Source organism: Polyodon spathula, unplaced genomic scaffold (assembly GCF_017654505.1).
Source record: "Polyodon spathula isolate WHYD16114869_AA unplaced genomic scaffold, ASM1765450v1 scaffolds_613, whole genome shotgun sequence".
NCBI lineage: Eukaryota > Metazoa > Chordata > Actinopteri > Acipenseriformes > Polyodontidae > Polyodon > Polyodon spathula.
The window spans coordinates 60,373-75,000 of NW_024472102.1; the positions used below are offsets into that span (position 1 = coordinate 60,373).

The 14,628-nt window shown below is 43.2% G+C and overlaps 1 protein-coding gene across 2 annotated transcripts; it reads right to left on the minus strand.

The window, feature by feature from the left end:
* Nucleotides 1–146: 146 nt before the first annotated feature.
* Nucleotides 147–12,750, minus strand: si:ch211-15d5.11 (nuclear receptor coactivator 7). 2 transcript variants are annotated; one of them, XM_041240519.1, is made up of 14 exons: nt 12,025–12,745; nt 10,825–10,901; nt 9,934–10,041; nt 7,334–7,477; nt 6,827–6,964; nt 6,298–6,482; nt 5,314–5,594; nt 4,969–5,187; nt 4,224–4,377; nt 3,632–3,803; nt 2,946–3,050; nt 2,100–2,348; nt 1,374–1,447; nt 147–867 (listed from the first exon to the last, which is right to left on the minus strand). In XM_041240519.1, the coding sequence occupies exons 1-14, from the start codon at nt 12,026–12,028 to the stop codon at nt 732–734; spliced, it is 2,046 nt and encodes a 681-aa protein (XP_041096453.1). In that variant the 5' UTR covers nt 12,029–12,745; the 3' UTR covers nt 147–731. The 2 variants fall into 2 exon arrangements, with proteins under 2 accessions (XP_041096453.1, XP_041096455.1); XM_041240521.1 differs by lacking the exon at nt 9,934–10,041 and having other exon boundaries at nt 12,025–12,750.
* Between the last annotated feature and the right edge of the window lie 1,878 nt (nt 12,751–14,628).

The window sequence follows — 14,628 nt, forward strand, 5'->3', positions numbered from 1 at the left end:
GTTACTTTTTCTTTTTGTGAATTGTCAGAATTCAAATTCGCTGTTAGGTTCCTCAGCGCTTTAACTAAAAAAAAAAAAAAAAAAAAAAAAAAAAAAAAAAAAACATTTAACAAATAATTCATGCACTTTATTTATACACTATGATATTCATGCTTGAGCAGTTTATTGTTAAAAGTAGAAAGGTCTAAAAATCATACAAATAAATATTATACAACAGTGCCTGAAAAGTAAGATTGAGGATTTTCAAAACCCCATCAATTGTCTGAAATCGAACTACTTTAATACACACAGACAGCTTGGCAACAAATCGTGCAGTCCACGCAGAATTTAAATGAATGAATGCTGCAGGTTTAATCGCGGTGGACCCTTCAGTACATGATAACCAGCGTGTGTTAACAGAAAGTGAAGTGAAGCAAGTACTCTCGCAGGGTACGGAAGCATCATCTTTGATACGAACGGCAGACGCATGACCCTATTGCCCCTATTCTATTGCCCCACTGCAGCAGCGCCATGGGAATATTCTAGTCCAGTATACAGCCCAAGTCTTGGCTCTGGTATTCTCCTCGGCTCTCCTTCCAGGCGACTCCAGTGGAAGCTTGTTCCTGCTGCTGTAAAACACACTGCAGTATGAATATAGTTAGCTAGTTTGGTTACACTGTGAAAGGGGTGTTCGCTGCAGTGCTGTGGCGTTCCTGTGCAGTAAACCCCGGGTTGTTTTCGCGAGGGTGTTGCTAGTAGAAGTTCCACACCTCCAGCTCCAGCACTCTGAAGTCTGCCGTCTCTGACAGGACGTCGTTCTCGAAGGTGCTGCAGGGACTGCTCCGCCCCAGGTAGAGGTTCTCATCCAGCCACAGCCCGAAATGACCACTGGATCAGAGAAGACAGAAAGGTTAGACCTCTCTCACATCCTACATGCTACTGGGTGCATTAGAAGGGCGGTTCTTGGTTTTTAATGTTACCACACAAAACACTAATACAGCACACACAGAGTAACAGCTGCTTTTACATTACATTGTTACAGGGTGGACTGCCTTCTGTGCAGAATCTGGCTCCATTTGTACACATATGGCAGGTTTCTTTAAATCAAATAGGCTCCTCTAAAAGAGGACTGGTTTATTATGGTACTGTGATCCCCCCCCAAGACAGTCTCAGAAATGGGGAGTGCTAATGGGGTCCCAATTTATTCACCACAGGCTCTGAATTTACAGTGCAGTGGCAGGATACATCAGCTTTGAGTGACTGTAAGACTCCAGCAAACTGCAATCCAGACTTGCAAGAAAAACATGACAGAGATATTTAAATGTGTTTTAAGGTCTTATTTATAAGCATACAGACTGAATAAGTGGAGTAGTTGGGTGAAGACACGCCCTTACCTTCCTCCACCAATTGCAACAGAATCCAAATCGCCTTTAATGAAGAAGGAATTCTCTCCCGTCCAATGGAAACACTGCAGATACAAGAACCAATAGCTGGCGCTTAGCTTTTCCTCAATAGCACACATTCTGCACTAGAAAGAACACTGCCTAGCCACACACGTCATTACATCATATTCACAGGCTCTCTTCAGACAGTGAACGGACTGTATCTCCAGGTCAGTTCTCATCCCGATGCAGGACATTACACCCCACAGCCACACTGCCTCTCCACACAGAGATCCATATTCAGTGTGTATCACTGTGTATACGGGCTAGACCTCACATGCCTCATTCATTTCTTATGCAAACTGAATACCTGCTATGTATTCTGTAACACATTCAAGCTGTACCTCCCTGTTGGATGTCAGTATGAGCAACAACAGGCAAGGCATCAGATCCCACAGACTCTTATAGAAGTCTGACAGTGGGTGATTATTTGCTTGGTTAGTTCAAGTAGTCTATGACACTTTTAAACAGGGTGTAGCTCCTAATTGCTTGAGTCTATGTATGTATGCTTGAGTCTGGACTGCTGTACAAAACTAAAACTGAGAATTGGTTGATAGCAAACTTTGGCCCCCCCATATTTGTCCATGCAACACTGGTGTGATTACAAGCATCGCTATACCACCTGAGAGCAAACAGCTTTGAGAATCACAGAGCTAGTGCTGCTCCAGTCACATTTACCTTAAACTCCGGGTAGAAAGTGAACAGGAACGTTTCTCCCGTTCCATAGAACGAGTCGCTGAACCTCAAAGGGTGGCTGACGAAGCATCCAAAAACCTGGCTGTGGAAGTCCTTTATCACCAGCAGCGCTGGGGACTCTCTCTGAGACAAGTTCCTGTAGAGAGTCTTCAGACTGGAGCCGTGCAGGGAGGTGCTGTACGCCAACTGCCAGGAGTGGATCAGGATCCGCGGGGGCAGGTGGCTGGACAGCTGCGTGGGGTGACAAAAACAGAAAACACTTCAAACTAATGCATTGAGTTGATGTCATCTTGAAGGCCACGCTGTTCGCTACGGCACAAAATCTTGGTTATGCCCGAACCACAACCCATGAAAGCAATATCTTACAGTTAACAGGCAATTCATCAAAATCAACAGCTTCATTGGAGGAACTTCTTTTTTTCAGCTTGTCCCATGATTTGCCTGCATTATTGCCGGGTTGTTTGCATATCACTGATTGGAGAATATTGTCAAAGCTATATACTCCAAAATTGTATTCTCAAATTTGAAACAGAATAAGAAACTACATTCATTTGCCAAGTTGTTTATTTCTGGTTTGGTAACGTTATTGGATGCATTTTTCCTTTCTGAAAACCCCAGAACATCTCATAAGGACAGCTTGCTGCTACCTGGGTTGAATGTTCACCAACTTCCAAGTCTGATCAACCTTATCAGCACATCATAGACCAGAAACTGGGCTTTAGTAACTTAATGAATTTCCATCCCACGTTTCACCCCAATGGGACGATGCTTCTGGTTTAGTGTGGCCCGTATGCAGACTCGTGTCTGCGGGTGTGTCTCGCTCCTCACCTCTCGGATGTGACTGGCCTCCATGATGTTTGACTGCTCTAGGATGTCCGTCAGGGCCTCCGGCTCTTTGGCCTGCTCCCCTCCACTGTCATCCACAGAGATGATCTGGACAGAAAAGAGGGGCACCTTCATTCCCCTGACGCTGCATTGCTGTGCACATGTCCGGAGTCTTTGTAAAAGTAGTTTCAAATTACACTATTTATTTATTTACCTGGCTCCTTACCTTTAGCAATCTGAAATGTATTTTTTTATATATATATATTTTTGAAAATGGGTTCATTAGCTGCTCTTGTATTCTAGTTGCCTGCCATAGACATATGCAATGTAGGCTAGATCATCCAAAATGTCCTTATATTAGTAAGTGCCAGCACCATCTAGTGAACTGCAGTGTATTGCCAGCAAAACAGAAGGAAACTTGACCCAAAGTGGCAAATCACTAGATGGCGCTGGTTCTTCTAGAAATTTTATATTATACAGACTTATTAAAAAAAACAACAACAGTATTGGAGGACTTGCATTAAGAACCACTCAGAATGATTAAAAATATCATAAGCCATTAACAGTCAAAATATGAAGTGGTGCGTTTGACTGAACAGTGTCATAAAACTGGCTATTAAAGCAGGTCTTAAAGGCATGCGGTCCTTTTTAATTGAATCCAAGTACTGAATGATCTGTCAACACCTCACCTCCCAGTCCTCCACCACATGGGAAGCGCTGTGGTTCTCAGTCGGGGAGATTTCCTCCTTCTCATCCACCAGCACAAACTCCTCCTCTTCCTCCTCCCCCTCTTCCCCACCCCCCTCCATGATGTACAGGTCAGGCCTCCAGTAGCTCAGATAGGCATACAGCTCATCTGACCTGCCAGCAAAACCACAGGCAATACTGACACATACAGAGCAGAACTGGAATCACGGTCTCTGCAGCCATCATCTTCCACAGGAAACCTTACCTGCACTGAGCTTTGCAAAAGCAGCCGGGCACCTACTGTAATACATGGCTCAGCAGCCAACTGATCTAGTGGCAACATGTTAAAAAACACATATTCTACCTCTTGCTTTAACTCATTCACATATATTTAAAAATGGATACAAAGATGCTGAGTAAGTACGGTCTAAGTGGGGTAAAACAGGCAACAAGCCATCAAGTTCATATACAAGACAGGCTTGCCTGTGTGGAGAGTTTTATTTTGTTTTCAGTATTTAATGTCAATTAGAAGACATATTATTATTATTATTATTATTATTTAGCAGCAGCAGTATCACTATCCCCGGGGCGTACTTGTCCTGAGCGAGGATGAACCAGACGTCTCGGCTCTGCTGTCTCTTGTCAGCCCTGTGCTCTGGAGAGAAGAGGGATTTCCTCTTCAAAGGGGCCTGGAGCCTCAGCCGAAGGAACCTCAGAGCAGAGCGGGCGGCAGGCTGCTTGGAAGGACCTGGGGAGGTTACAAACAAGGGGCTTCTTATAACTGGGAGAAACAAAGGTTTACATATCAGAAACACTTGACTTTCTTATACTTTCAACTCAGAACCTATTGACAGCACTTATTCATAATCAATGTTACAGATACACCAGCACAAGCTGTGGTACGGTAGCTAGAAATCTATTTTCGAATCCTGTTGTCAGACCACGTGAAGGGTATTCCCTACCTACGTAGTGATCGAAGTAGCCCTCTAGTTGTGGTTCTGTGGGTCCTCAATTAAATCAAGTTTGTAGTTCATGAAACCTTTGATTTTGTTTGTTTTCGGCTATGTTAGTTTGTGCTCATTTTTCAAAGCCCTGTTGTAAAGTGCTACAGGACCTCCCTGTTTTGTGAATAGAAACCAGATTTCCTTTATGTCTGTGCACTTTTGAAGTCACAAATATATAGTAACGCAGACTGCAATGGTGATTTAATATATTATGGTCCATTTTAAATAGGGGTGATTACTCTTAAACCAGTTGTAGTTAATATCTCTCTCTTCAGTTACTGCACAGAGTTACCTGTAGCAATGCATAGTGCTCACAGATCAATTTTGAGCAATACCTCTTTTGAACTGTTTGTCCAGCAATGCGTTCTCCTTTTCATTTCCTCCAGCCTTCACCTTTTCCATACAGATGCCTTTTCCTGACCCCTCTGCTCCACCACCAACACAGCAGAAGGTGGCAGCACTGCCCAGGACTCCTGCACCCACATCGACATACCCCTCCTCCAGGTTCTCTCTGCCTCCAAACTCCACCAGGCTGCTGCTCTGGTTACCAAGGTCTTTTCAAGGAAGAAAACAGTGAAACAAATGTCATGAAATATTGAGGGTGAACTGCATTAGAATATCAATTAGTCTTGTACATTACTACAGCATGTAAATGTTAAATGCACTGGTTTTCTTTTTACCTTGACCAGCAGTCATGGCGGCCCATGCTGGTTGATAATCAGACAGGCTTTCCTGGGGACCTGCTAAATACTCCTGCCAGACGTTTTTGTCTTCTACCGACAGCTTCCGGCTTAAAAGCGAACTCAAGCAGCTGTCTGGTGGAGGGGGAGATGTGCTGCCCCTGTCCCGCTGGGGAGCTGAAGGTGAGGAGGATATAATCCCAGGGCTAGGCCTCACTCCACGTTTGAGTGACTCCAGGTTTAGCGCTTTGGGTTTTTTGACTGTCTTCTTATTTCTTGCCCTGTGTAGACAACATTTACACAAGAAACATTCAGTTTAGCGCGGTGCTGGCAAAGGAACTCCAGTTCCACAATCTGACATAATCGAAAACCAAAACAATGTTCTTTCACTTTTATGTGAAAAATGATTCAGTATTGTTTTAAAGAAACATACAATACGATGATTAGCATGCAAATCAAGCCTTCAATCACGTCTGACTATCAACATGTTTAAAACGTGTTTTGAATAAAATATTTAAAAAAAAAAGTGTTAAGCCGTCCCTCTTAAAGAGAAACTTGGTCTAAAATATGAGTTATCTTAGCTGATGTGTTTAAAATAACTTATTTTCTGTTTCAGTGATTACATCCTAGGTACAGAGAAGTTACACACACCCCCGTGGACTCAACAGAGCGCTTACAAAAGTTGACCATGGTATTCCCATGCTTTTCCCTTAGTTATACTACACATTTACCATAGTCTACCATGTTTCTGAATATGCTTTACCTTACCTCTCTGGGCTTTACAGTGCTTACCTATGTGTAACCATACTTTTACTATGGGGAACTTTTATAAGGGAGTACAGCTGGTACACTAACACTCTGTCCTTAGTAACCCTAAGAAATGCAACAGGCGTTTAATGCAAATACTGGCAGGACCCTGTTGTATGGTATGGATCGCTTGGTCAGAGGGAAGCCTGTCCTGTCCCCCAGGGAAGCTGCACTCACAGTGGGGAGGCTCTGGCGAAGTGCACCCCTGAGATATCGCTGAAGAAGGAGACCGAGACGAGACTGTCGATGGCACAGGACAGCAGGTACTCCTCACAGCCGTGCTCGACCACCAGGGGGTGGGACTTGTAGGGGTCGAAGAAGATCTTATTGGGCGTGACGAGCAGGATCCCTGTGACCACGCCCTGGAACCCAGAATCAGAACCAATCAGTTACACAGGAGAACGGGAAGCAAAACCACGGCAACGGCAGCAAAATTATATCTGAAAACAAAGCGTGTCAACAGTTATGGGCGCCACTCAATGTATTCAATGTATTAAAAGCACACTTTATATTCGCTTTAAAAATCACAATTTCTGAAGCGAGTTGAAAATGACCACAAAGGGGGGATTCATCTGTAATTCCTCCCTCTGAAGCTGTGGTGACTGAGTCTGTAAATAGAAAATTTCTATTCAAAACCAGTTTTCAGCAGGTTTCGAATACAGCGGCTCTAACTACCCCGTGTTCATTGGAAACGGAGTGGTCTTACCTTCCTGTCGGTGATGTAGCGGCAGCACAACTTCAGGTAGCACACGGCGACAGACTCTTCCTCCTGGGCGAGGGAGCACTCTGGGGGCAGGGCCAGCAGACAGAGCTGTCCATCAGGCATTGGAACCGCCTCCACGTCCTGCATACAAAGAGAGAGTCTGGAACCTTGGGAGGACCGGGCGTGTCAGTGCAAAGTCCCTGAAGGTCAGTTTTCATGACAGGCCAAAACAACCAGGCTAGACTCTTATACTTTAAAATCTGATGAACCATCAGATTTCATTTTTCACCCAGTGCTGAAACAAACTGTATGGAAACTGAGAAATTTCAAACCGAAAACCGTTTTTTTTTTTTTTTTTTTTTTTTTTTTCTTCTTTCCTGACTCTTCAGGAGGTCTATATGACTGAATCAGGGTCATTAACTCTGATCAGATCACAGCTCATGTAAACAGAGAGAGGAAACCCTACACAATGAACAAAACCCCCTTGCCCTGGCAACCAGCTCTTCTTACCAACAGCTTGTCATACTCCGCGTCTAGGGAAGGAGTCAGAGGGCTGCTGGGAGGACAGGTAGTGGGGCTGTCAGGGGCTCGATCACCAGGAGGAAGAGACGCGGCACTCTGTGGTGGCCGCTTCAAGTCTGGAACATACAGCCGCTGCGACATAAGCAAAGAGACCTGCATCACAGGAAGCCAGAGCTCCAAGGAGAGGCCAGAAGAACACCTGCTATGCCGTATCTATAGTATAGTGTATAAAGGAGTGTTTGTGGCTCAGTTCTCACCCAAGGACCAGAAATAACCTCACCATCACAGCAATCGAATCAGACCTCCTAGCACAGCTTACTGCTACAACCCCACAGTGCCACCTACTGAGCAGAAATGACTCTTGCCGCTGCATGGGTAATATTGGTAATGCATTTTGTTTTCAATTCTGCCTGGTGCTTTCACTCCTAAAAGCAATACTTTAAGTGTCTAGGCTGGCACTCTACACACAGGAAAAATGTAAGGACAACTTTATCAAGTAAAGCACTGGACAGAAAAGGGAAAGGCTGACAAAAGCAGAATACACAGTGATGCACTCCAGCATAGGTTCCTTTTCCCTTAATCGCATAATCCGGGAATTAATATGTTGCATCTTAGTATATTAACACCACTACTGCTACTAAGAAGAACTACAACAATAATCATTTATAAAGAAAACCTCTTTGTTGCACATAGATGACATTCTCGCTCTGTTCCTGTGCTATTTATAATACACCCGCGTGACTGTATGCATGTTTACAGTCCCAGGGTTTGTAAAATACAAACTCTCTGCGTTTTTATTTTGGACTCTGGAAACTGCACTCCAAACCCTTGAACTGCACAAAGCACATACAGGTTGTGTGTGTGTGCGTGCGTGCGTGCGTGCGTGCGTGCGTGCGTGGGTGCGTGGGTGTTTTTTTTTTTTTTTTTTTTTTTTTTTTTACTCCAGTGGCACAGGGAGTTGAAGTTGGAAGAAGCATGCTGCAGCAATAACATACCGTGACCTTAATTCACATTGATGCCGTTTCATTTTGAGTTCCTTGAAATCGAGGGTGCCCCGCTGGCTGCTGCTGTTTAGCTGGATGGCTGAGGAGGAAACGAGCTGGAACACCTGTGGATGCCTGTGTGTATTTTGTGTTGCTATTATTTAAAATGCATGTGTTTGTGCATTGGTGTTCAGGTCGGCCGGGAAGGTGAATTGCCTCCCCTGCTAAATCAGTTCACATGCAGACTGTGCCTGAGCCCGACTAAATGATTGACAAGCAATCGAGCCCAGGCACAGCTGCATGAGAGAGGCAGGAACCTGAATGGTTTACAGAAGGAACAGAAGTAAAAAGATCTAAGAAACTATAAACAATTGCTACTCGTGCTGGATTTGGAACATCGGTGTTTTGTATTGTCTGTTTGTTCTGGCCAACGCGGCGTTTTCTTTTACAAAGTGTTTGTTTTCTATTTAAATCTTTTATTAAATAAACGCGCATCAGCGCTTCATTCCCGTAGTACGGAGTCTAACCGTTTGCTGGTCCGATGTCACCAGCAAGCCACCCGTGTGACAATGCCAGTGCTGTATGCGCAGCAATACTTGTATTCTTTCTACAATCACACGCTGGGACTGTTTGTTAAATCAATACAATATTCTGTAAAGATGGTAGCCAGCGTTCCAAGAGCGACAGTGCTCTGATCTTAAACAACTCCTAATCTAAAGTCAGAAAATATAGGAAAGTTACATCAAGAAATTCAAAAAAAATTTGTGCTCCTTTTAAATGAACTTAAAGTTGATCGGGTCTTCTGTATGTGATGTTATGCTACTTCTGCTGTCCTGTCTACAGAAAAATCCACAAATAGGTCACGTCAATAACCCGTGTAAGATGCTCTGTGATATTCACGCTGTATTCAACACTGCCTACTGACAAATAGCAAAACGACCCGCTAGTCACATTGTAAGCAGACTCCCACTAATCCCAAACCAGTCGTGGCTGGTCCCTGTTCAGATCAGTGATTTGTTCAGAGTGCTGATCAGGGGGATGTTATGTCAGTAACACCCATCCCATGGCGTGGTTGTAAACTCAATATTAGACCTATCAGTATGACAAAAAAAAGACGACAACCATGACTTGCAATATTGTATATAATAGCGCAGAATATGAAACGGCAATGCAAACTGGATATGTGGCATTAAAGAGAAGTGGTCTCAAATGTGTTGTCGCTGGAAATGATGTTTTTATAAATGACATTTTATAACTAACATGCCCTTAGATATTTATAGAGTTACTTTAAAATGTGTTACATAAATGCACCGGTCAATTGACCTGACTGGTAACTCTGCTCTGCAATTCTTTATGATAGAGAGCGTGTGGTGTTTACATTCTACAGGGTTAAAAACCAGGACGATGTACTTGTATCTAGCATCAGGACATTACAGACATACTACAAGTCTGCAATCAGAGCTTGCAATCAAACAGATTAAATTTTCCTTTTTGCAATAAAAAAAGGTTCAAATTTCACACTGGAGTACAACGTTTTGAGAAACAGGAATCACGTGGTGCACTGTCCTGTACCCCTGCAATTCAAAACCCGACCCTGCACAGTACCTGTCCTGGCAGCAGTGTCTGAGTGTACAGTCGGTTCCATTTCATCAGCTGGCTTGGGGTGGTGTGGAACTGGGACGCTACACTGAACAGAGTGTCCTCGGAACGCACCTGGGAGCAAAACAAACAGGACAGACTGCACACAACTGCAGGGACTGGCAGCTATCGATGTCCTCATCCTTCAGAATGAGATACAATTACACAGCCCAGAATCCAGGGACAGCCAGCCTTAACCCTTTACAAGGGACACGCGTGCCCCACAAACAGAAGAATGATGCATCAAACAGGGTTTGAACTAACCACTCAATTCCTTGTGTGAACATAGCAAATCAGAAACAAAACCATGTAAATCTGTAAAGTGCAGTGCCTCACAATAGTGCTATACTAAAACAGGCTTCCTGGATGACTGTTCTCAATTATTCTGCACACTCTGGAGTTTTATCAGAGGTCTCAGCTGCAGTACACATGCTCCCTCCCTCTGAATTAAACACGAACGCTCCTGCTGCCGCCCACGAAACAAATCTTATGAAGATATTCCAACGTGAACTAACCTTCATAACACTATGATATTTCATCACTGCCTACAAACCACTCAACGACAGTATCTGCATGAATACCAAAAGAAAATTCTACACTGAAAACACTGAGAAAGATTTGTCTGACATTTCTTTTAGTATTATTATATAATTCAGAAAATAGCAAGTGGGTTAATTTGCACACTTTGGCATGCAGCTACCCAATAAAATATTTGTGTTTCAGCAAAGATTTTTTCCTAAACAGACTGTAAAATTACAACAATAAAATAATCCCAAGGGGTGTTGCTGGAGTATTTGAAGACACGAGGCACATTCAGCACTAATCCTGCAATACCCACAGCACATAAGTAGCACTTACTGTGTATTCAACCGTTCCATTTGGCTGATCCCAAACTGCACCTTTAGTCTTTGTTTCTTCTTGCAATGGAACAGAATCTAAAGAAATAAAAAGGAATTGTTCCTTTAAACTGCGAGGTCAGTGGGCTGGCTTTCTGTAAGCCTTGCAATGCAAGTGTTCTCTTCTGAAGCACACTTCAGTACGAGCACACAAGTGTCCTTGTCATAAAAAAAAAAACTTGTCAAGCAGACAAACATTTCTTGTCCTGAAGAGGCCACTATCCAAAGTGTTGTCTACTTCTATCTGAACTCTGATTGAACTTCTATCTGAACTCTGATTGAGTGTTTTGAAGCTGAGGTTGTTTTTTGATTAGATTATTTTCCAAACAGAAACAGTTAAAAATATAGCCATATGGTTTATATACTTCCTGTATCTTCAGCAAACTAAAACTAAAATATAATCTCAAGAAAACACCTGCGATATTGTCTAGTTTACACTTTTTGTAAATGCACCATCCCTTGCAAGTTATGCAAATGGAATGTGAGACATGCATTTGTCACACAACAAGACGGCATCTCCTTGCCTCTGTCACGCCTGGCTAGACAGCAGATGTATCAGGGCTGACGTCAGCAAAATAAATCTGATGTAACTCAATCCTGCTGGAGCACAGTTAAGAGACCGGAATTCCAAAGCCTTTTCTGATTCACAAAGCCCTGAGCAGAGACAGCTAATGTGGAACAATGACTCTGCTGTGTCTGCGAAACACACAGAGCTTGATAGAAACACAGCCGGGCTCCTTCAAATCAGCCTTCCAGTGCTGCACACTAAAAAAAGATCAAAACCCTCCCAGCATCTGTTCCAGGGTCCAGCCTGTGTATTAAAGCAGTGTTGACAAGTTTTAAAATCCATTATATTATCTTATGAAACTAGAACCACCAGCAGCCCAGTTGTATTGTACTGAAAAGCTTTTGTTCCTTTGCTTGTATTTTAAACTGGCACACAGGAGCACAACAGTGGTTGTCGGCGAGCTACCAGCCCCTGGAAGACAAAGGCCAGCCCTTGAGTTTCTCCTGCAGTAAGGTACGCTGCAGGAGAAACAGTGCCTGCTGATTTTGCCTCCCTAGCCCTTGGGAGCGTCTGAGCCCATGCGATGCTCCCTGTGGAATCCCCAGCGCTTACACTCTCCAGTGTCTCACTCAGTTTAAATGCAGCTGACTTTACCCATTAAGTAGTACTTGCGGAGCGCCGGGTGGCGGATGGGTCTGGTGTGAAGGCAGCTCCTGTTGGGGTCGCTCGGCGGTGCCCAACAGGGGTCGCTGCCCTCCCCTCTCTGCTGGCTGCTCGGAGGCTGGGCTGAGGGGCAGTCAGCTGTCTCGGGGGTGCTGTTCAACTTCTTGCCTAGCCTTTGTGATGTTAAAAAAAGGGTTTGAAAAAGTAGCACTGAGAAATAAAATACATGCGTGGCAATTCAAATTCTTGCATTTGGGTTTCCTGAGATGCCGTTCAAAATGAGCAACAACTATAAGTGAGATTTGTTATACAGCATTCAAGCGCTTTGACATTTCCTTTCTTTAAGGGGTGACAGTGCTACAGCTGAGACTGAAAAGTTCCTACAATGAGTGAGGCTTGGCATGTCTGGGTTTCAGTTCAGTTCTGCTGTAGCCACTAGTTGGATTTTAGACCAAGCTACAGTTGGCGAGATTACATTTTACAAGCTATTCATATAACTTATGAGCTACTTAAAAATGTTTCTGAATAAAAAAGCTGTTTGTATGGCTGGGGTTTTTGTTTTGTCATTGTTTTTTTTTTTTTTAATAGGGACCCCAACTGAAAATTCATAGAGGACGCTGTTTTTTTTGTTTTTTTTTCCTACCGCTGCTTGCTTGCTTTCAACATAACAAATGTAGCTTCGTGCTCTCCCATGAAAAAACCTGTCCTCCACCTTAACTGAACACACACACACACACACACACACACACACACACACACACACACACATGTCACTGCAGTGGAACATGCTTCAAGAGTTAGCTTGTTCAGTCTTGGTGAATGACAGCAGAATATTCAATCTGCCCAACCACCATTACCTGCACTTAGCTTTGACAGCTCGATACATTTATATTATTAAAAAAAAAAACTGCATGCCTTTTCAGCTTTATAGATTTTAAAACTCATGTCCGCATTAGAACCTTGAAGGGGCGTTAATGGGATAATGGGTTTCAAAGCATCTGAAGGCTGACTCTTATAATGCATAATGAAAAACATAATAGAAAATATATTTTCCTCGTCGACATCGTCGATATTTCTTCTTGAACAGTATACTCCTGCTAAAAAGTATGATAGTTTCTGAATATGTTGTGCTGTTATTATTATTGATCAGTAGTAGTGGTATTATTATTATTATTATTATTATTATTAACTTAGGAATCACAATACTGCTTGAACTGTGAAAAAGATCCTTTTCCAAACCAGTCATGTGGTTTCAAAACACAAACTAATTATACTTTTACTTTTGTGGTCAACTGCAAGTCGTTTTTACCTCAAACTGTCTTGCTCAATTTAAAAGATTAGAGCAAGAACTTCACCAACTGGAATCGACCCGCAGGTACAGCATTAACACAGAACAGGGCTTTGTTTGGCAATGAAAACCTTTTGTTTGCTGGCATGAATGGTTATACAAGTTCACAAGGAGCATACAAAATGGCAGTGCAGCAAGCTTCAAAATGAACAGCAGCAGACATTCTCTTGAGATGCACACATTCATCTCAGCTTCCGCCACGATCTCCACTCATTACCGCCTCTTTGTGTGGCACTGCTGCACAAACCTCTTATCCCATTGTTCATGGGTGAGGGTCATTGGTATTCGAAGTGAAAAAAAAACAAGTGTTTGGATGTGTGTGGAGTGCTGTTCTCCACAGCAATCGCCACAAACCCGAGCAGCTGTTTCTCTTTCACTGTGAATGGTAAACCGACCCGATTGACACCAGCGACCCTCACCTGACAGTCAGCACCTGATTTCTGTGGCGAGCGCCATCGAAACAATCAAAGAAGTGCTTTGTTCAGCACGAGCTTGTGCTGTAAAGGTAAGGGGAAACGGAGGTCTTTTTAAACGTGGCAGGTTTTCATCTTGACTTCAATTTCAACACCCCTGTAAAGACCTAGCAGCAGTGAACACTCACACTGTTCATTTTGGGATATCTCGGTTCAGCTAAGGGGCCCTAAGACAAACAAACAGTGCACCCACATGGCTGTGGATTTGGGCCACATTAGATTAAAATACACCTACAAGAAAAAGTAAAGCATACCTTGCAGTGTGCTGAAATATTTCCAGCAGGCAACTAAACAAGCCCGCTTTTTAAATTACAGCCCGCGTGGTTTCGTGCTCCTCTGTGGAGGTCTAGTTGGTAAGCCCACTGTTATTAATGATTCCAATAATATCACAAGCTGTCTGTTGAAGTTCCCCTTTCTATACCCATAAGTAAAGTGACACCATACAGACACCATCTGATTCTCAGAAGCCTATTTTTATACAACTGCTGCCAGCCAATTCTGTTCATTTATGAGGTTATGTCAAGTAATGAGTCTTAATGGACTTTAGTCTCTTTCATTTACCAACTACAACCCCCCCAAGTTTCTGCCATTCAAACACATGCTAAATATTCCAGCGATCCTGACCTATAACCATCATTTTGTAGGTCTCACATTTCCTAAAAGACACAAATATTATAAATGTTTCACAGAGCAAATTGTAATAATGAACAGTCTGGTAAAGCATAGTCAAGCATCGCAGAGCCCAGAGAGGTCTGGTAAAGCACAGTCAAGTGT